The sequence below is a fragment of the Schistocerca nitens genome, chromosome 5 (assembly GCF_023898315.1).
Source record: "Schistocerca nitens isolate TAMUIC-IGC-003100 chromosome 5, iqSchNite1.1, whole genome shotgun sequence".
In the NCBI taxonomy this organism is placed as follows: Eukaryota; Metazoa; Arthropoda; class Insecta; order Orthoptera; family Acrididae; genus Schistocerca; species Schistocerca nitens.
The window spans coordinates 612,594,704-612,620,732 of NC_064618.1; the positions used below are offsets into that span (position 1 = coordinate 612,594,704).

The 26,029-nt window shown below is 42.5% G+C and overlaps 1 protein-coding gene across 1 annotated transcript in view; it reads left to right on the forward strand.

Annotated features, from left to right (window-relative positions):
• LOC126259735 (calpain-C) overlaps positions 1 to 26,029 on the forward strand; it is a 491,160-nt gene that overhangs the window by 24,672 nt on the left and 440,459 nt on the right. The window contains exon 2 of the mRNA XM_049956718.1: positions 9,113 to 9,254. Coding sequence (XP_049812675.1) covers positions 9,117 to 9,254 — 138 coding nt within the window. The 5' untranslated portion in view covers positions 9,113 to 9,116. The remainder of the gene's footprint in view (positions 1 to 9,112; positions 9,255 to 26,029) is intronic.

Here is a 26,029-nt window from a genome sequence, read left to right on the forward strand (position 1 = left end):
CAAAATATGTGATAAAAATAGCCGTATCTTTTGATTGTAGTGACACGTAAGCTTCACTTTTTTACAGCGACAAGAGACCGTAGATATTACTATGTGGTATAAATTTCAACTCGATTCCTGAACTGTCGGACAGACAGACAGACGGACAACAATGTGACGCTATGAGGGTTCCGTTTTTACCGACTGAAGTACGGTACCCTAAAAATTACAGTTTGTGGTATATTTGGAGATACTGAGACGTCAGTCTGTCTAGCCTACTTTAAGGCAGCAGAAGGTGCACACCTGCAAAAAGGGATGCAAATTGTCTGTTGCAGAAAATTCTAAAAAGCATTTGATTCACAGATAGCAACAAAAATTTGTACTAGATACCAGATATAATGTATTGATTTTGTGGCCTCTAAAGCACTAGGCCATTTGGGAGTACGCCTTCCTTGTAGTGATACCACAATTCCTGTTGCTGAAAGATATGTTGACGTCCGCCCGGAAGTGACGCAGGCCACAACCTGCATGAAACGAATATTAAGCGCCGGTAGCATGCACGTGGCATGGTAAGCAGTCAGTGAGGAGGCAATGCACTGTGTGAGGGAAGAGTGTCTCTGTCATCGCACCTTGGCGTTTATAATATACAAAACACTGTAAAAGATGGTTTCCAATAACGTGTTGTGAATGGTCGTCTCTTCGTGGTAGATCGAGGATAGGAAGAATTGAGAACGGGAAGAATAACTTCTGATTTACGCTGTTCGAATTGTCAGTTAAATTGCGCCTTGAATTTTCACGTTGTAATTGATCTAATTTCATTTTCGAGATCCGTAGTGGATCCTCATTTGAGGGCGGTAGATTGAAACAGATAACCAGTTTTAGAAAATTTGTTTTTAGATTTATTACCATTTGTGTGAAAGCTTTCTGCAGAAACACAAACTTATTATAGTGCTGCCCTACCGTTTATTCGTTCAACATCTCTAGTTAGTCCAACTTGATAAGATCACAAGTATTCCCACAGTAGTTTATAACAAATTTGTTAAATGTAAATTCCACTAACACCGTTTTTGCCGAGTTCCCAAACATTTGTCAGCACCTCTGTGCATCATCAGTGGGTTTCTGTTTTATTTAATCTGTAATGTGAATATTTTTACTAAATGATTACAAAATTAAAAGAATATTTAGTTCAAACAACAATCTGTTTCTTTTAGTTAGTACCTTTACACTCGGTTTGCATGGTTTTTCAGGCTCACTTGTGTATTATTTATTACAGGTAGCTTGTCATCTGCAACCAAACGATGTTGATGAGAAATTTTGTTGCGAGAGAACCTATCATTTTATGCTTTGAACGTAATTTAGTTTGTCGCGATTCTTTGCGCCTACATTCGTTTTTACTTAAGTTTTTGTGTGCCGAGCCCTTTTTTCTCATCATGCTCAGAAAAAAAGGGCTTGCCACACAAAAACGTCGCGAAATATCGCGACAAACTAAATTACGTTTAAAGCATGAAATGACAGGTTAACTCCTAACAAAATTTCCCATGACATCGTTTAGTTGTAGATGACAAGTTACTTGTAATAAATAATACACAAGTGGTCCTGAAAAACCAAGCAAACCGAGTGTAAAGGTATTAACTAAAAGAAACAGATTGTTGTTTGAACTAAATATTCCGGTAATTTTGTAATCATTTAGTTAAAATGTTCACATTAAAGATTAAATAAAACAGAAACCCACTGATGATAGCACAGAGGTGCTTGGAAAAACGGTGGTTTTGCATAACTGGCGGGACTTACATCCAACGATTTTAACTGCAAACACGGTAAACACAAGGAGCTGCAAATCCAAATGATTTATAACGAAATACTTACACATTTTGAAAACAGTGAAAGGTAGGTTGTTGTATACTGCTATGATAGATCAGTCTGGCTTAGATGACACAGACACAGTGTTAGAAATAAGAAGTCAGATTAACATAAAATGTTTATGGTAGTTATTTTTCTGGGAAAATAAATTCATAGTTTCATAACTTCTAGCGATATAGAAAACACACTCTTTTTCAGAGCTATAAGTTTCTATTACTAATGCACGTGGTTGGATTCCGCCGTGTTCTTAAGATCACATATCAGTGTTGTTGAGCAGTTAGCCTTGATCGTCCATGTCCTCATTAACGAACAACATTTTCCGAATCACGAAAACGTCTGCAAATGTCTAGAAGGGCTATTTAAGGTAAAATATTGATAAAATCATCAAGAAATGGAGCAGATAGCACAAAAGTGGAAGTTGGGCAGTAACGCAGAAACGTCTTAAAGTATTTAGCACGTCCAGAAGTCACGCATTGTCACTGATCTTAGTGGTCGAAATCTCGCATTTCTTTGCTATAGAACGTTTGCTAGCTAATTTACTGTGTATCAGTATTTGATATTGGTAACATCCTAACTCCACGTTTCATTTCAAATTAAATCTGTGATATTAATAGCCGGCCGATGTGGCCGAGCGGCTCTGGGCGCTTCAGTCTGGAACCGCGCGACCACTACGGTCGCAGGTTCGAATACTGCCTCGGGCATGGATGTGTGTGACGTCCTTAGGTTAGATAGCCGGCCGGTGTGGCCGAGCGGTTCTAGGCGCTTCAGTCTGGAACCGCGCGACCACTACGGTCGCAGGTTCGAATACTGCCTTGGGCATGGATGTGTATGATGTCCTTAGGTTAGTTAGGTTTAAGTAGTTCTAAGTTCTAGGGGACTGATGACCTCAGATGTTCAGTCCCATAGTGCTCAGAGCCATTTTGTGATATTAATAAATTTAGCGAAAATTTTCTGTCCTCTACAAAATCATTCTTTTAAAAATTTTACACTTTGTCACAGATTTCACACAAGTATGAAACAAACAGGCGTAGCAGGTCATGTAACTAAAATAAGTCAGATTGGAGTAAGGATATTACGATTGATTACCTAAAACCAGTAATGAGTACAAAAGAGAAAGCAGAAATGTGGATTAGGTAGGCGATTACCCTTTGGCCAACTGGCAACTGTTAAAGCCTTGTGATGCGGGGCAGCGTCCTAGTTTCCACCTGTTTTGCAGGCACTGCAAAATCCCAAGACACGCGCCATGCTTAAAGGATTGACGAGGAAACAGTTAAATGAAGAACATCAATGTAAATTATGGAAACTGAAGAAATGAATTAAAATATGTGCCATCGTAGAAAAAGATGAGACTCAAATGTCTCGAGGGAAATTTAATTTTATCAATATAAATGTTGAAAGGCACACCTCTGCCGAAATAGTGGTGTCCATTAAGCAACGAAATGACGCAGCACAGATAACTGGACCAATACATGAGGACTATGTACGGAGAAAAGAAGTAAAGATAGCTGGAAGCTTCGAAGAATTGGAATTAGCGTCGCGAAAATGAAGTAGCTCGAAAAGATCATTAATAGTCAGATTTGTTTCATAGCTTTTAAATCATTGTATGTGTGTAATACGTATGAATTTTAACTTATTAATGAGGGATACAAGCACTTTAAAATGACATGTTTGTGATGTACTTTAAATATCTGTTGCCTGTTTCCGGGCACGATGGATCTAGTGAATAACGAAAGTTGTCTGTAAATCCTTTGAAGTGTGACGTCAGGCGTTATGTAAATGGATTATGGGTCGTTCTTTTGTATGTTTTAGTTTTAGATGTCTGTCGTACGTTTATAAACAACACGTCGTTTATTTTTTTATGTGGTACCTTAGATCGTATTATTTACTAGTGGAGATGTGGATTCATTGAGGGAAACGATGTTTTGGATTGCCTTGTATTCTAGACCCATATATTTATGAGGTTGCGGTGACAGACTGATCTGTAGTGTAGTCCGAGACCTAGGCTAGCTGGAAGGTGACAGTTTGATTCTGAGGTGGCTAAACCAATGAACGTAACATGTCACTTCCTTTCAGACAATGAGCTTTCCATCAATTTATGTCACTGATCAAAACTCCTATTTTCCGTCTGTGATCTGATATTTTCAGCGCCGGCCGGTGTGGCCGAGCGGTTCTAGGCGCTTCAGTCTGGAACCGCACGACCGCTACGGTCGCAGGTTCGAATCCTGCCTCGGGCATGGATGTGTGTGATGTCCTTGGGTTAGTTAGGTTTACTTAGTTCTAAGTTCTAGGGGACTGGTGACCTCAGATGTTAAGTCCCATAGTGCTCAGAGCCATTTGAACCATCTGATATTTTCAAATTTTTAAATATTTGAAGGCCTTAATAACAACAACATTCACGCTCCAGAACCTCCTATTCCCATGGATGGCGAGTTCTGATTTGCAGATTTCTCGTGTTGTTAGTGACGTCAACCATCCTTCGTTTCCTTCAGATCCACATATCCGCCAAGTTAATGGCGACAGCGGTGTCTCTGCACGTTATCGCGTTGATAACTAATCTTGAGACGTTATTAATATGAAAAAAGATTATATAATGAACCCACAAATGGGTCTTGTACAGTACAATTTTGACCACTACTATCAATGCATGAATTCCACAAGTAAATGACGTGTTAGTGTTCTGCTTCGGTGACTATCGTAAGTCACCGTACCTTTCACTAATGTATTATGTGTTGGTTGATAAGCATGAATTCCCTGTAATTTTATCATGTCTGCAAGTGAATGGTCGAAAATAGCAAAAAGTTGTGAAATTTAAGTGCTTTTATTGGCCACATACTGGAAAAAATTCTACACAAAAATTACATTTTTATGTTCTTTATTGCCACCAGATGTTGTTTGGATAACTGACGCCGCTTGTGAGTTATCTCTGTCTTGACTTACACCGAATAAAATTTTGTGGGCAGAATGATGACTGTACACATAGAAAATACAGAGTGTAATACATTTCTATGGTATGACCTTCCTAATACGGAGGAGGAAAGGTGGCCTGTAGAAATATTGAATTCATCGCCTTCTGTAAGATGATCGTGAAGAAAATACGAGGAGGGCATAGGGTCATGGAGTGCAGGACGCCATGAACAGCAGGCACCTGGTGGATAACAATGCCAGCTCACCGGATAAAATATTAATCACTCCTTGAAGGAGCACAATGGGCGGCTTGGAACGCTACAAATGGCGTAGAATGTAGCATGCGGTCTTGCGACCATCCACTACTAACGGCAGTCATGTCAATGAAATTCTATGTATGTGCCAGTCAGTTGCGTAAAATCAGCGCTGAAAGACTGGCTGTCATGGAGTGATACAACGGCAGAAATGAACTATCGTGTTTGGGCGTGCTCACGACTACACTGTCAATGAACTATCCGCTTTGTTAGTGTGTTAAGGAGACTGTGTAACGTAACTACAAGAAATGGAGTACCACTCGCAAACCTGCAACGCAGCGTAAACGTAATGAAAAAAAGGGGATCCTAACTGACAGGGATCAGAGGTGAGTCAAAGACAATTGTCTTTAACCCAACAGGAGTCGCTACCGTCAGCTGTTGCAGGCCCATCTCAACCAGAGTCCGAGCGAACACTGAAAGGAAATTCATACAACGGTCAACTGGAGAGAGCCAATCTGCAAAAGGCCGTTGCTCGCAGCGCTACCCAAGGAAGCACGTCTTCATTGGAACAAACAACACAGAAACCAGACAGCAGCTGACTCGAGAAGTTGTGCGGACCGATGAGTCGCGATTTTGCCTCGTCATAGTGTGCACAGGCAGCCCAATGAGACTTTTAACCGGTAGTGTGTGGAGCATGTAGTTCACGCCGCAAGTGGTCCTATGGTGTTTTGGGGGTTTTTTCGTACCACGTATGAATCAGGGTGTTTATTTAAACATTCTTCGTGACCAAGTGTTGCACTTTTAAACATTTTTAGAGGGAGACTATCAACAGCCGTCAAGTAATGTATAAAATGCATGTTTGACCATCAGCTGCTTGTATTTTAAACCTAAATATCGACCGGTTTCAGTCACGAACCTTCTTCACGGACATTGGTTAAAATGGTTTAAACCACAACGTTACATTTGCCATTACTTAAATAGTGTGTAGAGGATGTCATGAACATTAATATACGACACAGGACCTTTAGAAGCAAACATGCTACTAACAAATGACAACAGAGCAATATTGAAGAGAAGATCAGGACTGTAAGTATTACTTATATCATAGTAAATAAATATTTTATTGCTGTCAAGACTGTTTTTAATCCATTTTTATCGAGAAATTGCATCCTGTGGTACTGGACGATCGGCGATTAAGGAGTGTGTTATAGTTTACACCGTGCGTATAAGTTATTGTTGTTGTTGATTTCAGTCCGAAGACTGGTTTGAAGCAGCTCTCCTCGCTAGTACATCCTTCTTTTTGGTATAGCCACTGCGACCTACATCCATTTGAACCTGCTTGCTCCCCCCCCCCCCCCAAACGCACTCAAAATGGTTCAAATGGCTTTGAGCACAATGGGACTTAACTTCTGACGTCATCAGTCCCCTAGAACTTAGAACTACTTGAACCTAACTAACCTAAGGACATCACACACATCCATGCCCGAGGCAGGATTCGAACCTGCGACCGTAGCGGTCAAACCCTCTCATTTCCGACCACTACTGAAGTGGCGATTCCTTGATGCCTATGGATATGTTCTATCAGACGATTCCTTCTTTTAGCCGCGTTGTACCATGAATTACGGTTTGCGGTCACACCCGAGCGGATTCCTACGGAAGAAATTATCGAATCCGTGGAAACAGCGCTCCGGCACACATCTGCGATAGAAGATGAGAAAATTAGGCAGGAAACCGTTCGAGTATCTACTACATGCCAAGCCACAGAAACACAACCCTAGCCGAGAGAAAAGGGAAGCTATCAAGAGACTGAAGAACAACGACGAAATTGTGATATTAACAACAGACAAAGGCAATGCTACTGTCATCTTAGGCACCGTGCAGTACATAGACAAGATGAAAGAATTATTAAACGATCCCATCTACAAAGAACTAATGGCGGGCCCTACGGCGAAAATAATTCTAAAGACGCAGGTCTCGACTAAGCACTTGAGAATTGACGCTGACACGGCCAAGGGTCTTACTCCCAGAGTACCAATCGCTCCTAGAATTTACGCTGTTCCAAAGATACAAAAGGACAATTATCCTTTGAGATCAATTCGCCTACTTACAATCTGGCAAAGTATCTAGCCTGCAAATTAAGACGTCTAGTTGGCAAGACGGACTCTTGTGTGAAGAACTCGACGCACTTTATAGAACGCCTAACGGGGGAAACAATTTTATCTATGGACATCATAGTCAGCTTTGACGTGAAGTCTCTTATGGACGTGCCAGTAGATAAAACTATCCGGATCCTTCAAGAGCATGTCCCGCCAGACATATATGACCTGGTTGAGTTGTGCCTGACTTCAACGTACTTCAAATGGCAAGGAAAATACTACGAGCAGACAGACGGGGTAGCAATGGGGTCTCCCCTATCTCCGCTGGCAGCCGGCATATTCATCGAAGTCTTTGAAGCGACGGCCCTTAGTTCAGCTCATTTGCGCCCAAGTTGCTGGTTCAGATAGGTGGACGACACGTTCGATATATGGTCTCATTGTGAAACGGAGCTACACAAGTTTCACGAATATTTGAACAACATGCACGGGAAGATACAGTTCACGCTCGAAGTAGAGAAGAATGGTGCAATTCCTTTTCTAGACGTCGAAGTATACAGGACAACGGACGGCACACTGGGTCACAGAGTATATCGCGACCCTACACATACAGACAGGTATCTGCACACCCAATCCTACCACCATCCTGCGCAGAAGAACTCGGTCATCCGTTCTTTGGCAATCCGTGCGCAGCGCCCAAGTAATGCTCAAAACATCACACCTGAGATTAAAAGACTACGCACAGTGTTTCTAGCCAATTGATACAGCCGTAACTCGATCCACACAGCCTTGTCGACGAATACTATTACGCAAGATTTCCTGTCCAGTATCGTCATTGGTGACGATAAATGGTGTTTTTCTGCACACATAAGGAAAAGAAAAGAATGGTTGAGCCCAAGCAAAGCAGCAACTCCACGTATAAAAGGCCGGCCGAAGTGGCCGTGCGGTTAAAGGCGCTGCAGTCTGGAACCGCAAGACCGCTACGGTCGCAGGTTCGAATCCTGCCTCGGGCATGGATGTTTGTGATGTCCTTAGGTTAGTTAGGTTTAACTAGTTCTAAGTTGAGTCCCATAGTGCTCAGAGCCATTTTGAACGTATAAAAACCTGCGCACGTCCAGGAAATGTTAAGAAACAGATGGAGCACCGAAGGTGTGGTGTACTACGAATTACTTCCCCGAGTGTAACCATCACTGCTGACATTTATTGTCAAATACTGAGACGTCTTGCTGATGCAATCCAAGAACGACCAGGAAGACCGCGAGAAGAAATGCTACTCCGCGAAGATGCCCACCCACATTCTGCTAGATTAACACAAAACGCTACACATGAGTTGGGTTAGGAAGTCATTTGGTACCCGCCTTATTCACCTGATCTTGCGCCCTCAGATGTTTCACTTTTACATCTCTCTACGCAGCAACCTCCAAGCAACTTCCTTCCCGGTTGAAAATGCGCTCCGAACATGGGTGGACGCGTTCTTCGCCTCAGAACAACGTGATTTCTACAGATTGTTGTAAATAGTGTAGGAGAATATATACTGATGACTAAAGTCTCTGTTCTGTGCATCTGTTTTGTTTATTAAACTTATGAGAAAACGTTATGAACTTATCCACCAACTCAGTACTTCCTATCTGGAAAGAAACATTATGAGGGTAAGAACCAGCAAGTTGCTATTGGAGTAGCGGTCATAACATGGAGAGAGAAGTTGGTGGAGCGGGAGGGGTGAGGGCAGGAGATGGACAGATAGTTGTGGAAGAGGAGATGGACAAGGGGGGGGGGAGGAGAAGGAGATGGATAGAGATAGGTGGGAGAGAGGGAGGATTGGGGCTAGTAGAAGACTGGAATAAATACATGCTTGGACAAGTTCGGGTACTCAGCTAGTAATAGAATAAACGAACTTTAAACTGCACATGTGATTGCGCAGTTATGTCATTAGTGCTCTTGCACTGCGGCAGTAAACTGTATGTCATAGAGAGTCTGACCTCTGGAGCTCCACATGACAGGTGTCGCCACCTGCTGTTTCAGGGCCATGACGGACTACGAGCGCATCAAGCGGTCGTGCCTGAAGCGCGGCGAACTGTGGGAGGACCCGGACTTCCCGGCGACGCAGTCCTCCGTCTTCTACCACCAGACGCCGCCCTTCCAGTTCGTGTGGAAGAGGCCCAAGGTGAGTTTCCCGCATGTCACCGACAGCCGCAGCGTTCACTTCGTATTCTAGCGGCTACTATGGTACGCTTATTCTTGTTATCATGTATAAGAACAAGACTCCTCTCTAGGTTGGAAGCTCTCGCGCAGCAACAAGTCCCGCATGTTTGGAAGGAAGATCAGGTCAGTGTTGTTAGCAAAGAGGCTAGAAGACCGGATACGCAGTATTAGTGACCAACAGGCCGACGTCGGTTACAGAATCCTAGAGCATACTTTAAGCTCAAACATTATGACGTCCCTGGAGAAAAAGAAACTTGTCTCACATAATCGGCTCAGATTCAGGAGAAACCAGTCGCGTGGAACGTAACTTGCATTGTTCATTTAAAAATCTGTCACACATTAGCCGCAAGTGAACAGGTAGAGAGTCTGTCTTCCTAGATTTCCGAAAAAGCTTTCGAATGATAAGCAGAATACGATCGTACATAATATCTTCACAGATATGTGATTCACTCACTCACTCACTCACTGGTCATACCGGACTCGAGAGTCCATTACCGCAGCTACGTATTCACAGATATGTGATTGGCTCTGTCAATATTTTTAAGAAAATAAACCAATGTGTAATATTGGAAAGCGACTGTCCGGCAGAAACCTAAGTGTAGTGGTAAAAGAAGGGGTAGGGCTGTGTTGAGTCGCGAGTGAAAATTGTTCAACACAATGTATTTGACAAAAGTATCATGCATTTAGAAAAGACACCAGTGATAAGAAATTCAAGGCAGTAACAAAAACTGCTTGTATATGGTTCTGATTGTAGCATTTCATTAGTTGAGTGGAAAGATTAATTCCTCAAAAATCATTTAAATATTAATAAATAAGACTGTCCCCAATTCTCTTTAACTTGGTTTTAGATAAAGTAGTAAAAACATGGGAAAACACATTAAAAACAGAGGCACAAAGGGTATAAGCATGGGTCAAGGAAAGAACAAATTTGAAGTAAAATGTTTAGCCTTTGCGGATGATATGGCATTGATAACTGAAAACCGAACAGACGCAACAGTTATGCTTGATATGTTACACGAGATTGCTGAAAAGACTGGGCTAAAAATATCCTACGAAAAAACCGAGTATATAGAACACAAACATAATACAGAAAAGTTTATCAAAACAAAGTATGGAAAAATTAAAAGAGTTGATAGATTCAAATACCTGGGGGAGTGGATCCAAGCCAATGGACTAGATAACACAACAAATAAAGAAAGAATAAAAAAGTTGGAATTTGCATATAAATTAACACGAAACTACTACAATAAGAAATCAATATCCATACAACCAAAGATTAAACATTATAATTCAGTTATTAGGACACAAGCAACATATGGATCAGAGTGCCTAACATTGAATAAGAAAGGCGAATTAAGAGAACTAGAAAAAAGAGAGAGAAAAATATTAAGAAAAATTCTAGGTCCTGAGAAAAACAAGGAAAACAGGTGGATTAAAAGGAGAAATGAAGACCTATACAAAAATACAGAAAAGATCACAGATACAATGAGGAAGAGACGGCTAAAATTTTATGGACATTTAAAAAGAATGGAAGAAACACGGATTACAAAGAAAATTTGTAATTACGTTAGTAAGCTGAAAAACACTGTAGGATGGATAGAAGCAGTAAAGAAAGACGCCAACAAAATAGGTGTTACACAAGAAATAATACGTGACAGGAATAACTTTAGGCTACTTATAGAAAACGCAAACTATGAAGAAGATGCGCCAAAACCTCGACCCAAGAGAGTGTGGACAGATGAGCAGAGACAAGCAGTTGGCGAGAAAATGAAGAAGTACTGGGAAGAACGGAAGAAAAAGAAACACCATAAGTCTTAAGTTGTATGCGGTCCATAGCTGGCCAAATTCATAATAAAAAAATATATATATATATAAGGTGCACCTCCTGTACATATCCATAGCAATTTAAGTAACACATATTTAATCTTAATAGTAATCAGATAATCAGTGATTAATGAAACAGAATAATTGTTTATTAATTTGGCAAATCACTGAGACTGGAACACGGACTTTACAACGACCAAGATTAATTGAAACACAAGTGTAACTAATGAAACTGTCACTCAGTTACTCAGGTAAGGCTCGTCCACCTACAGTTTTAAGCATCAGTTACAGTATCTCCGTATACACAAGTAAAGCCTTGCCACAGTTAAAGGTCAGAAGTATTGCAATGATAATCAGATGAATCAGCCGTACTAACATGGAATAATTGTACAAATATTCTCTACATAACCACCACAGTGATATTATCCAAAAACGTCACCACTGCCCAAGCCCCGGATGGAGCTGAAGTTCGGCTTCAGACAGACACAATATCCGATAATCTTAAATCTGTCATAGGTTCAAATGGCTCTAAGCACTATGGGACTTAACGTGTGAGGTCATCAGTCCCCTAGACTTAGAATTACTTAAACCTAACTGACCTAAGGACATGAACACATCCATGCCCGAGGCAGGATTCGAATCTGCGACCGTAGCAGCAGTGCGATTCCGCGCTGAAGCGCCTTTCATAGGAGAATCTTCCAATTAACCAGCAGAGTTCGCAACTGAGAAAGTGACTCGCAAATGCGAAAATGTTCACAATTAAAAAAAAAAAAAAAAAAAAAAAAAGGAGGGAGAGAGAGACAGAGAGAGAGAGAAACCGAAACGGTACACAAAAAGGATAAGTGGAATCTAAATAAATCACGCAATTTAAGCAGATTCGAACATGTCCCAATATACAAGCCTTGGAACATACGTTGTTCAGGGTGTACACGAACTTGCCAATGTTCAGATTTCGCGCGAAGAAGAACTAGTTCATTACGACCAATGCGAGGCGCTGGTTGAAGTCACGTGATTTCCGTTCGTCACAGCCAGACATTCCCGCGCAAGGCAGCTGTTAGCATCAGTTAGTGTTTCTCTGCTTCCTCGTAATCATACTGCATAGTAGCAGGGGTGCTCATACCGGGGGCAAAGGAAAGCTACCCTCCCCACTCCACCCTAACCTCTCTCAGCTCTCAGGGAAGGGAAAAATATTGTGTAGTCAGGTGTTTTTAGAACTATTTTATGGCTATTTACGAGTCGCCATTTGTCTTCTAAAATATTAAGGATCGTCTATATCTAACGCCCCTCCTCCCATTACGTAAACTATCATATGGGCGCCCTCATAGTACTAATACTACTTATTCATTGCTTATTTAGCTTTACCAGATTAGAGTCTTAAGGCCCTCTCTTACATCTGATCAGGAACAACACACAAAAAATGTTACATAACAATCACATTAATAATTATTATTTCGTCACTTCGATAGTGCTGAATTTAAATGGATGAAGAAGTGTAACAGACACATCAAAGAACGTTTCTCATAATAAGTAATGCCATTGTTATATCGTTTAGTTGTGAAGTAACAATAAAATCGGAGCTTTTGGTAAAACATTGAAAAGGAGTTTAAATGTTACAGTAGTCAGTTTATAATTTTTTCCAGGATATCGCATACAGTACTAAATTGTTACAAATATGTAATATGATATAGCAAGCATTATACAATAATGCCGGCCGGAGTGGCCGAGCGTTTCTAGGCGATTCAGTCTGGAACCGCGTGACCGCTACGGTCGCAGGTTCGAATCCTGCCTGGGGCATGGATGTGGGTGATGTCCATAGGTTAGTTAGGTTAAAGTAGTTCTAAGTTCTAGGGGACTGATGACCTGAGATGTTATGTCCCATAATGCTCAGAGCCATTTGAACCAAAAAAGAGATATTTCTTCTGAAAATCATTCAGAGCTGAACATGTCCAAATGATTCATGCAAATGAGAACATGTCAGTATTTAAATATACTTTTTAAAGGAATAATTCCTTTGCAGATTCAGTTTACAAACACGAACTGCAGTTTGGCGCTAACGTTAAGGTGTCTGCGTTGCAGTAGATTATTTTAAGCTGAAACAAGTTTCATGTTGATAGTGAGATACTGCATTTACTGGATGTGTTTGTCTTTGCATGTCCCCTCCTCAATTATCCTGTCACTTATGATATATACCGACCATATAAAGATAAATCCCAAGATCAAAGAGATCAGCCTCTTATAGGCCGTCGGACGATCGTCCTTCCACGGGCGCAGTTGACGATCCTCCCCAATGTTCGTCCCGCATCCGGCAGCCCCTTTTACGGAGCACACTCCCAAAGGCCGCCGCACGGTCATACTTAGAGGCATACTTCACTGCCTCTACGCGCGCATCGCCTTGGAATAGCATGTAATTTGCTCCGGACGTGTGGCGGCATTGAAAATAATCTCAAGTGAGTCCCTATGAAGCGTAGTAGGACCTCTGATATCCTCAATGTACATCAAAGATTTATAAGCTAGTCTCAGTAGCTCTACTAGATAGTCTGCTGACGATGCTATCGTTTACGGCAGTGGTTCCAAACCTTTCATAGACTATTACCCCTGAGTGCAACCAGACATTAGCTAGTGCCCCCGCCCTTCTTCCGCATTACCACCAGCTTTAACACCTAACTAAACTGTAGAATGAAAAGCTTTACTTGGAACACTTTTATTTTTAAAATGATGAAAGATGTAAAAGATGGACGATATTTAGTGTGTGTGTGTGTGTGTTTGTTTTTGTGTGTGTTTTAGAATGAGTGATGAAGTAATTTGCAGTGCTTCGCAAGTGCTACCTACAATTCCTTTCCAAATAAGAAAGTTAACTATCCATACTGAGGATAGACACTTGCTACGAAACATACTTCCCCTGCATTACTCCTCTCCATTGCAGCACTTGCTTGACCTGCAGACTGCAGCCCCATTTAAAATCAAACAAATTCAGATGTGTGCACTATACTTGCTGCTTGTGAATCACTTGATTGCTGGACCCCTTACTTCCGAACTGGCACAGTTGAACGACTTGAGGCTGATAATGCTTTGTGTCTAATTCATTTATCTGTAGTTAATTCATTTGTCTGTTTCGAAGCTAGTAATGAAGCAATTTCTGGGGTACTTCTGATACCATCTAGAACTTGGAGAAGACATTTTCTTGAGGTATTTAGCATTTGTTACTTATATGTCTCACTTTTATCATCAGAAATGTACAGGTCAAAGCACAACATATGTATGAAGTGGATGGACTATGTGAGGAATCTGTAACCTCCGTCGCATTAATGCTACTAACTGAGAAAAAGTAATTATTGGTAACTTATGTAATTAGTACTAGTCTTACAAAATTATGAAAATAGTAATGATCTTTAGAAAACAATTTAGTTTCGATACTGGAACAGAATCAAAGCGTTTCATTTTTACACCTCAGAAAATTTCATTTTACCAAAAAATGGTTCAAATGGCTCTGAGCACTATGCGACTTAACTTCTGAGGTCATCAGTCGCCTAGAACTTAGAACTAATTAAACCTAACTAACGTAAGGACATCACACACATCCATGCCCGAGGCAGGATTCGAACCTGCGACCGTAGCGGTCACGCGGTTCCAGACTGCAGCGCCTAGAACCGCACGGCCACACCGGCCGGCTTTCATTTTACCCCTCAGTGTTGAGAACCACTGGTATACGGAGATGTAGCGTTGTTGAACGAGCGTAAGGAAATACCATAATATTTATACGATATTCCCACTTGGTGTAAATATAGAGAAACAACCCACTAGCATCATCAGGCTACAAGAGTAGCTGTTAACTTCTGGTACACTCGTCACATCGTCTAAATATTTAGCGATAATACTAAGAAACGATACGAAACGGGACGAAAAGTAAAATCAGTAGACTTAGATTTGTTGGAAGGCTTCTGGGAAAATGCGGTGCACCTTTCAAGGACATCGTGTTCACGACGATAGTATGATCAGTTCCAGAGTACTGTCTCAGCATTTGCACTCCTTACATAAATGACAGTAGCCACTGGACGAATTCGGAGATTTGATGCTAGGGATTGCACTAACTCGAAATAGCCCTTATGAACGTGTAAGAGCAGCGGTGCAAGATATGAGCTTCCTAGATTCCCAGCATCTGTTGCTTGTTTTTTTTTTTTTTTCGTACTTGGCAGTCTGATCCAAAGGTAGAGAAATAGACAACTAGTATAATTATCTTGAGATTATTTCCGTAATTACACAGCGGGGTTGTAATTAAACTTTCGCTACTTGAGCCAGTACAGACGAAAAACTACTTACCGTATGTTGATATACTTTTCGGGATGTGAGGTCGTGGTCCAAGAACTTTTCTGCTACTTACGTTTCGTCCAGAACTGCGCTGGACTTCCTCAGAGGCGCTGCTCCGCTGAGTCTTACCGACTCGGTAAGACTCAGCGGAGCAGCGCCTCTGAGGAAGTCCAGCGCAGTTCTGGACGAAACGTAAGGAGCAGAAAAGTTCTTGGACCACGACCTCACATCCCGAAAAGTATATCAACAGCCATGTCACCCGGTCGTGAAAGCCTTCATTCTACTTACCGTATGGCTACCCAACTTTATAGAAACGGTATCCAGACGGTGCGCAACAAGATTTACGCTGATAGTAGTGTTAGTGTGACGACTTGTCGTTAGGTGCCGGTATTGTTACGGCGAACACAAACATCAGTGTGCATTACAGGTGCAGACAGTCAAAATGGATCTCTACAAGGTGAGCAAGGCTTTGCTCGTAAAGCTGCTCTGTCAAAACAACAGCAATAGCGCTGTTGCTCATCGCGAGTGTTGACGCAATAAAGGAATATGGCCGCGCGGGATTAGCCGAGCGGTCTATGGCGCTCGGACTGTGCGGCTGACCCCGGCGGAGGTTAGAGTCCTCCCTCGGGCATGGGTGTGTGTGTTGGTCCTTAGGATAATTTAGGTTAAGTAGTGTGTAAGCTTAGGGACTGATGACCTTAGCAGTTAAGTCCCATAAGATTTCACACTCATTTGAACATTTTTGAAAGGAATATGGAGAGGTCCTCAGTCCTCTTTCCGCACTAGAGTTGAAAAACGTGATACAGTAGTTCGAATTAACTGGCGATTTGGAACTTACTCCTGGGAGAGATCGACAGCCAGTTGCGTCACGAATTGTTGAAGAAGGTACTGTTGCCAGGGATGAGAATATTTGACGCAACGTGCGATTTTCAGTTTGTGCAAGGGCTTTGTAACGACAGCTGAAGATTCAGTCATTCAGTGGTCCACCATTGGATAATGCTGCAAGCAACTGTGAAATGGTATCCGTACAAACTTCCAGGCAGTCATGGATGCAGATGGTCGTCACATTGAGGAAGGTTTGTAACCTGGAACACAAACATAGAATGCAATTAATAAATATTATCTTCTCATGTAGAAATTAAAATGTATTTCTTTCAATGATGTTGGCCAGCCGCGGCGGTCTCGCGGTTCTAGGCGCGCAGTCCGGAACCGTGCGACTGCTACGATCGCAGGTTCGAATCCTGCCTCGGGCATGGATGTGTGTGATGTCCTTAGGTTAGTTAGGTTTAAGTAGTTCTAACTTCTAGGGGACTGATGACCACAGCAGTTGAGTCCCATAGTGCTCAGAGCCATTTCAATGATGTTATTCATTACTTTTCTTCCACATGTCTTTACAAGTGTTTCCACAAAGTTCCATTGTCCTACGATGACTCGTTTTTCATGAGGCCTCTCTCAAATAGCGAAAGTCTAATTATATTTTGGAAATTTGTGGTGAGGTGGTAGTGGTGGTTAGTGTTTAACGTCCCGTCGACAACGAGGTCATTCGAGACGGAGCGCAAGCTCGGGTTAGGGAAGGATTAGGAAGGAAATCGGCCGTGCCCTTTCAAAGGAACCATCCCGGCATTTGCCTGAAAGAAATTTGTGGTGAGTTCCTATGGGATCAAACTACTGAGGACATCGGTACCTAGGCTTACACACTTCTTAAGCTGACTTATACTAAATTATGCTAAGGACAACACACGCACCCATGCCCGAGGGAGGATTCGAACCTCGGACGGGGGGAGTCGCGCGAACCGTGGTAAGGCCCCCTAGACCGCGCGGCTACCCCGCGCGGCGTTTAATTATAACCACCCAGTATGTAAACCTGCCGTCAATTTCAAAGAGGAAAGAATTATGTCACGGTGGACTTAGATGTATGTTGACAGTAAAATTTATGTGCCCAAAAACACAAGAAGTAATTGCGACAGAATGCGCCCATTGAAGAACAGCGAAGAGAACCGCTATGCTCGCTCCAGGTACGCTTTGACTAACCCCCCCCCCCCGCCCCCCCCCCCCCCCCCCCCATAGGACGTGGTAGGACATGTCAGTCCACGGGTACCAGTATTCGGTTCATATGACATGTTATGTACTTCTATGAGAGATCCTGAATGAACGGAAGAAATAAATAGCCAGGGTATATCAGAAATAATTTCAGTGGCTTTGGGAATAATTCCTTACATTGGAAAAATAAACGAAATCAGATGAACGTAAGTCCTTAGTTTTTGCGTTATTAAAGAAAATACGTTCGGCCTTGCTGAAAACGAGGCAACCTGTGGAAAAATTGAAGAGCAAGTTTTTACAACCGGTATTTGTGGGTGGGTGAAAATCCTCTGATACATCTCAGGTCAAGCAATATACATCATCAGTAATTTAAAATTTCATGTGCTGGAATTGTAGGTAACTGTGTGGGAAGAACGTACATTCTTTCATCACGCCTTAAAAATGAGGTGTACGAGAACTTCTTTCAGAACATTCTTTCATATTTCCTACAGGTTTTGCCCCTGAAAATAGGAGTAAACATGTGCTTTGTGCATGATGGGGTCCGGCACGTTAGTCAAATTGTTGGAGAAGCGTTGGATGACTTGTGTTTTAGGGAGGAGCGGTTCCATGGGTTGCGCGTTCCCCTGGCTTCAGTTCTTTGGATCTGCCATACGTTTCACACCGTAAACAGTCATAATGCAGAGACCCTTAATCAACGGGTTAAAAAAGCCTGACAAACCAATAGATATCGATTGCCGCAGTTCAAAAGATCGTGACAGGCTACAATCTAGTGAATACATGTGTGTGTAGAAATAAGTAGAGGAAATTTTAGCATTAGCTAAAAGTTTCTGAAATGAGAACTTCGTGTTCTTTTACTAACTAAAAAACAAAGGATTTTTAGACACAAGTTTATATGTACTTTTATCTTGTTTTGGTGCGACGAATTCTAGCCCTTTGTGAAAGTATTTCTGATTAACTCTCCACGTTCAAATGAATAACACTATATGAATAGTTATTGACGAATAAAGATTATTCTCTCCATGTTTGCTGTCTTTACTGAACTCCCACCCTCACTCTCCCTCTTGTAGCGCGGGAGTCACTGAATTACTGAAAGAAAAAAAAGTTACAATAAAATTTCAGATGCTCATTCACTTGGGCATTTGTCTCCAATACTCAAAAGTAATTTGCTCGATGCAGTCGTATGTCGACATATCATAGGTTAACAACGAACCGTTTCCACTCGTCTACAGATACTCATTTGAAAGATTATTGGAAGTAACATGTCTACCCACTGCTAGGCGTCTGGATTTGACTAATGTTAATGTATGCGAGAAATAATCTAAAGACCACGGTGAGGTTTTGCTTTAATACAGGAGAACTTCCGTGCGTTGTAAGACGTTGAAAGATCCTTGCGCATAGTACCGCTTACAGAAATGACACGTGTATTCTTGTCGAGGAAATCATCAAAAGAATGTGGGAAAAATTAAAGCAATGCCTCCTGGGTCTGTAACAACAAACTGTGAATGAAATAAAAGTAAGATAATAGCAAGAACTGATTGCCGCAAAGTACGAGTAATATCTCCAGATCACAAAGAAAATCGGGCGATCTGCAGCTCTCACTTGGTGAATCACCAGTGAAGACTGTTACTCCTGTTTAGAAAGCTAGCGACTTGCTCAATGACTTCGTAAAGTGCACTTGCGCGGATTGCTTTTGATACCACTAGATAGAAAGCAGCTAGAACGGGAAGAGAAATGTAGATCGTTCTGCAGTTAACCACGTTAATTACTCCGATGAGAGTCTTTGATGTTTACGCACATTATTTTCATTTTTTATTGTGCATCGTGGATGGTGACGTAAATACACGAGTTAAGTGTCGAAAGACAATCTTTAGGCAACTGATCCTTCGTAAAGTTCTTTTAATGTTCCATTCGCCCCCTATGATTTATTTACCTCTGGATGGATGACTTTATTGATGCGGTGGTTAAAAAACAAATCTTTTCGAAATTTCGTTAAGTGCATAAAGCACATGAAACTAGGGTTCCAAGAAAGGGTGCTGTAGGTTTTGAATCACTCTGCTTCATTACCAGAGTTTCTTACATACACATCTGTGTGGCATAGGGTGCTAATGGTGTCATTATCTGTTCACTTCCTCTTTGTTCGACTCGCGAATGATTGGTGGAAAAAAATCGGGGATCGAAAACCTGATTTTTTCGTCGTGGTCTTTTCGCGAGACATTTGCAGGAGGAATTAAAGTACGACAGCGCCTCTCTTGTAGCATCTACTACTGGAGTGTAGCTCCCTCACACTTACTGAACGACTCTATGACGAAATGTGCTACTCTTCCTTGGATCTCCTATACCTCTTCTATTCATCGGATCTAGTAAGGTTCTCAGGTAACGAACAGTACTCGGGAATGTAGACCAGCCATTTTCTCCTCGTTCTATTTGCGAGAGGTACAGAAAAGGAAATGAATGGAGTGATATAAGGTTTCCTCCACCACGCACCATAGAGTGGCTTGCGCAGTATGTGTGTGGATGTAGAATCGGTCTTACCAGTAGTTAAGTAACTTATTTGGAAATGAGTCAAAATTCCTTTAGAGTCTTACTATGAATCTCCACCTGACATCGGATTCTTCTGCAGTCAGTTTCATGTGGTCATTCCCGAGGCTGATAGCGCAATTGAACAATAGTAGGTCCCTTTCTCCTGTTTATTCGCAATGACTGACACTTATTGCCGGCCGGAGTGGCCGAGTGGTTCTAGGCGCTACAGTCTGGAACAGCGCGACCGCTACGGTCGCAGGCTCGAATCCTGCCTCGCGCATGGATGTGTGTGATGTCCTTAGGTTAGTTAGGTTTAAGTAGTTCTAAGTTCTAGGGGACTGATGACCTCAGAAGTTAAGTCCCATAGTGCTCAGAGCCATTTGAACCAGTTTTTGACACTTATTTACGTTCAAGGTAAAGGGACAATCCCTGTACTCTGATCTCCCACAGGTCTTCCTGCTCTTCGCTAGAGTTTTCTGGCATTGAAACCTTCCTAAAGGGAATGGTATCGTCTGCGAACAGCCTCACGGAGCTCCCGACATTTTCCATTATATCGCACAGTATATGTATCTTGTAAACAATAATGGTCCTATACCACTTCTTTGAGGAACGCCTCAAATTCCATTTACACCTGTCCATTATGACCAGTTAAGAACAGGAGTTCTGATTGCTAGGGAGTACTGAATCCAATCAAAAATCGGGTCCATACTCGATAAGCTGGTATTTTTTTCACTAAATTACAGTGCGGAACTGTGTCGAATGCCTCCCGGAGCACCGCACCAAGCTGTCTGCCTTCGTCTTCCGCGCTCTGGATCTCATGGGCGATCAAAGCGGACTGCCAAAATCCCTTTGATTCTTACACAAGACATTTCAGTTCTTCAAAAACGTCATAATGCGTGAGCATAAAACACTTGCATAATTATGCAACAGAAGCCATATGCACTATCCAGTTGCATTAAGGTGACCAGCTGTCAAAAGCCTGAATAATTGTCCTTTGCAGCGCGCCACGTGCAGAAGAGAAGTAGTGAGGTTCTGGAAGGTACTGACAGGGATATGGAATCATGCCGACTCGAATGCCGTGGCCAGCTGGGCTAGGTTTCTCTGTTGAGGATCCATGGCGCAGCTGGCTGCTGTGGCCGAGCGGTTCGAGGCGCTTCAGTCCGGAACCTCGCTGCTGCTGCGGTCGCAGTTTCGAATCCTGTGTGTGTTGTCCTTAGATTAGTCAGGTTTAAGTAGTTCTAAGTCTAGGGAACTGATGACCTCAGATGTTAAGTCCCATAGTGCTTAGATCCATTTGAACCATTTGATCCATGGCGGGATCGAGGTGGTCCCACAGATTCTCGATTGGGTTTTAATTTGGGGAGCCTGTTGGCCAGGGCAGCATGGCAAACTCATCGTGGTGCTCTTCAAACCATGAACGTACACTGAAAGCTGTGTGATACGTTGCATCGTCCTGTTGCTACGTGCCATAGTGCCGAGGAAAAACAAACTGCGTATAGGAGTGGACGTGGCCCCCAAGGATTGGTGCATATTCATGTTGATTCTTTGTAGATTACAGACTGACGAGATCACCCATGGAATTCCACGAAAACATTCCCCAGACCATTACGCTCCCTTCTGGTTTGCAGAGTGCTTGCATGAACCAGACGTCTGCTGTGGAGGACCATACGCAGCAACGTGCGCTGAACGATCGTAGAGGAGTCACTGTTGGTAGCACCTTGGTTCAGCTGGGCGGCTCAGTTGCTCAAAACTTGTACATGTACACGTATATTCGCCCTTACACATTTCCCCAGCGTCGTTCACCCCTGTCGTGTATGGCCTGTGATGTACCACATTCGTCTCGGCGCCGGTTTTGGATAGCACCATTTTGCCATGCCCCTCCACGCGTTTTATGTACCCTCCACAGCCAGTGCTGCCATCTGTGAGTCGTTATTGCACGTTAACGTCGAACATAGGCGGTGGTCACATTAATATGACTCGGCCGTATTGTAACTTATGAGCATCTCTCCGAATACCCTTCTTCAAAAAGGAAATGAACAGCTGCTTTTTCTTTCCTTTCAAGTCGCTAGGTGTCCTTCGTTGCTCCAGTGACCTACGATAAACTACTTCCAGAAGTGAGCGAGTTTATCTCGAGGGTACCTTATTCGGTCCGTGCGAGTTCCCACTGTTGAGAGTTTAACAATTTTCCATTCCACGATCGCTGATATCGGTCGACGTTCGTGCTACTATTGAAGGGAGCAACAGTAACACGATCTTACAGCGTGAAACTATCTCGGAAGAGCGAATCCAGTATTTTGACCTTTGTCATCTTCCGTTTCAGAGCCAGTAGGGGCACTGAGGGAATACATAGTTCCAGTTCGTTTGTTGGCTTTATGTACGACGGAAACTTCTTAGGATCATTCGTCACATCGATGGTAAAGTTTTACTTCCGAATTCATTGAACTCTTCTCACACTCCTCTTCTTACGCTCATTTTGGCTTCGTTCGAATGATGTTTGTCAAATTTTGTCCTGTTTATTGAACCTGAGGGAAATTTAGGTAGTCATTCAAGCACAGGGACTATTATTGTAGACAAATGCTAAGTTACAAAACTAATATACCTGATTTTTTTGTGATGGGTACCTGAGCATCAAACGCTGGCAGGACGGAAATGACTCTTCACAGACTTCCATCCGTATTCAAAATTGAATTCAACCATTTCTGGCATTATCGATATTTCGACATACGATTTGGCGGTATACGCCTACAGAGTTGCCGAAAATTAAAAAAAACCATAAAGTGTTTGCGTTATTTCGAGTCTGCGTAGTACCAACAACAAAGAGCTTGTTAAGAAATTATTCAAAACGAGTCGAGATACAACACGAGAAAAGCCCGACAAAAATCGCAATGCCGATTAGCTGTGTAAGTGGGAATTAAGATTATAAAAAAATCTGTCTATATAATTATTCTTGCAAATTTTCTGTTGTGCAAGAAATAAAATTTTCAAATCGATTTGCGCCTGTAGAGTTTTGCTGGTAGTCTCTAAATGAAGTGGTGTCGAGACATTTTGATCGGCAGTTTACATCTCCTCTTCAGCTGTTTTCCTCAAACTGTTATGTAGCAGAAAATTCCCAAAATTGATCAGCCGTCTGCGAAAAGTTGAAATTGATTTAGCTGCTCAATTTTCGGCCAGCTTCATTTTGGTCACCCCTTTACTATCACTAGAATATTTCATGCAGTCCGTTCTCTTTGGTAATAAATGATTCTATTGATTATGACGTCGAGGAGAAGCACGCCCATGTTGAGACCCATTGAAGATACGAATTCAGAACATAATACACTGAAGCGCCGAAAAAACCGGTACAGGCATGCGTATTCAAATACAGATATTGAAACGGGCAGAACACGACGCTGTGGTCGGCAACGCCTATATAACACAAGTGTCTGGCGCAGTTGTTAGATCGGTTACTGCAGCTACAATGGCAGATTATCAAGATTTAAGTGAGTTTGTACGTGGTGTTATAGTCGGCGCACGAGCTATGGGACACTGCATCTCCGGGGTAGCGATGAATTGGGGATTTTCCCATACGACCATTTCACAAGTGTACCGTGAATATCAGGAATCCGTCAAAACATCAAATCTCTGGCATCGCTGCGGCCGGAAAAATATCGTGCAAGAACGGGACCAACGCCGACTGAAGAGAGTCTTTCTTTGTGATACAAGTGCAACCCTTCCACAAATTGCTGCATATTTCGGTACTGGACCATCAAGTGTCAGCGTGCGAAACATTCAACAAAACGTCGTCATCGGAGCCGAAGGCCCACTCGTGTACCCTTGATGACTGCACGACACGAAGCTTTACGCCACACCTGGGTCCGTCAACACGGACTTTGGACTGTTGATGATTGGAAACATGTTGCCTGGACGGACTAGACTCGTTTCAGATTGTAGCGAGTGGATGGACATTTACAGGTAGGGAGACAACCTCATGAATCCGTGGACCCTGCATGTCAGCAGGGGACTGTTCAAAATGGTGGAGGCTCTGTCATGGTGTGGGGCGTGTGCAGTTGGAGTGATATGGGACGCTTGATACGTCTAGATACAACTGTGACAGGTGACACATACGAAAGCATCCTGTCCGATCACCAGCATCCATTCATGTCCTCTGTGCATTCCGACGGACTTGAGCAATTCCACCAGGACAATGCGATACCCCACACCTCCAAATTGCTATAGAGTGACTCCAGGAAGACTCTTGTGCGTTTAAACACTTCCGCTGGCCTCGAAACTCCCCAGACATGAACATTATTGAGCATACCTGGGGTGCCTTGCAACGTGCTGTTCAGAAGAGATCTCCACTTCCTCGGTTTGTTACGGATTTATGCACAGCTCTGCAAGGCTCATGGTGTCAATTCCCTTCAGCATTACTTCAAACATTCGTCGAATCCATGCCATGTCATGTTTCGGCACTTCTACTTGCTCGCAGGGACCGTACACGATATTAGGCAAATGTGCCTTGTATATAGCACTATTAGGTCTTCAAAACACTTACATCAAAAAAAGACTGGGAAAGCAAAGAAAAAGACAGCCTGAACTACATATGTGAGAGATTGAATAAAATTTTTTGCTCGGCTGGTTATAAGAACTTATAACAAACTTTCGAATCCAAATACAAGATAGGGTGGTTCAAAAAAATAATTTCTGTAAGTGTGCATGATAACTTTTCGCTCTGAGCTTTCCAGCGCAGCTTTCTTTCTTTTTTCTCTTTTTGTAACCAGCTTCCCGATCGTGTGCCAACGGCCTTCCCGCAGTGGTAACACCTGTTCCCGTCAGATCACTGAAATTAAGCGCTGTCAGGCTGGGCTAGCACTTGGATGGGTGACCATCCAGTCTGCCGAGCGTTGTTGGCAAGCGGTGTGCACTTAGCCCTTGTGAGGCAAACTGAGGAGCTACTTGATTGAGAAGTAGCGGTTCCGCTCTCGTAAACCGACATACGGCCGGGAGAGCGGTTTGTTGACCACATGCTCCTCCATATCCGAATCCAATGACGTCTGCGAGATGAGGATGACACGGCGGCCGATCGGTACCGTTGAGCCTTCATGGCCTATTCGGGCGGAGAGGAGTTTCCCCATCGTGTACATAATTTAGCAGTAAAGTTGTATTTTGCACATATCGAGGCAAAAACTGAGTAGTAGTTTTTGCATAATAATTAGATATTGCCATACCATGGAATTTCTGGTAAGGAAATGCTTGGAATAATCGGCGGGGTCATATAAAATCATATAAAATCTGTTTATCGTTTCGTCCCATCAAACGCATCATGCACACTGATAGGTGCTTGTAGCTTTGATGTCTGGCAGAAAAAAATCTGGGAATCCATATGTAGGTCTCATTATTGCTAATGTCTACTACACCGAGTTATATGGAGATCTAAGACAGTTTTTAGAACACAAAGTAACGTGTGTTGTCGGCTATAATAAATATTAGAAATTACGTTCAGTTTCTTTGAAAGTCGTTTCTTTTCTTTTATGGGTGTTACTGCTGCTCAGGAGTCTCAGGTTTGTACCGTTACGCGGGTGAATTTGTGGGCAAAAAGCACACCAGTTGCTCAGGCTGCGTACTCACAATCGATAGATCGAAGCTTGATAAAGTGGTGCTGTAACCTCTTCTTGTTTGATACTAACAGCAAGCATTTCAGTCTTGCAATTGCAGCTCCGAAGTTTCAAGAGCCTTGACATTTTCTACGCTGCAGTGGGTGTACTGAAGATTTTGGTATCTGAATGCTACGGCAGTTATATTAGCAATTGAATACGCGGCTTCAGTAATGGTTATTATTTGATCATCCACAAATTCTACTAAATGCTATTGCTAACAGATACGTAAATCAGTCATCACTAGATCGAGATCACTACACTCTCCATACTACATTAGAATAACGTTTTGTCACATCACTTCTTGTTACAAACATTTCTGTTAATAGAATGGCAAAATCACCTGCGATCGAGGAAGGTATTTTGTAAGTTAACACACGGTGAATGAAAACACAGTAAACCGGCAGTCAAAAGTCTG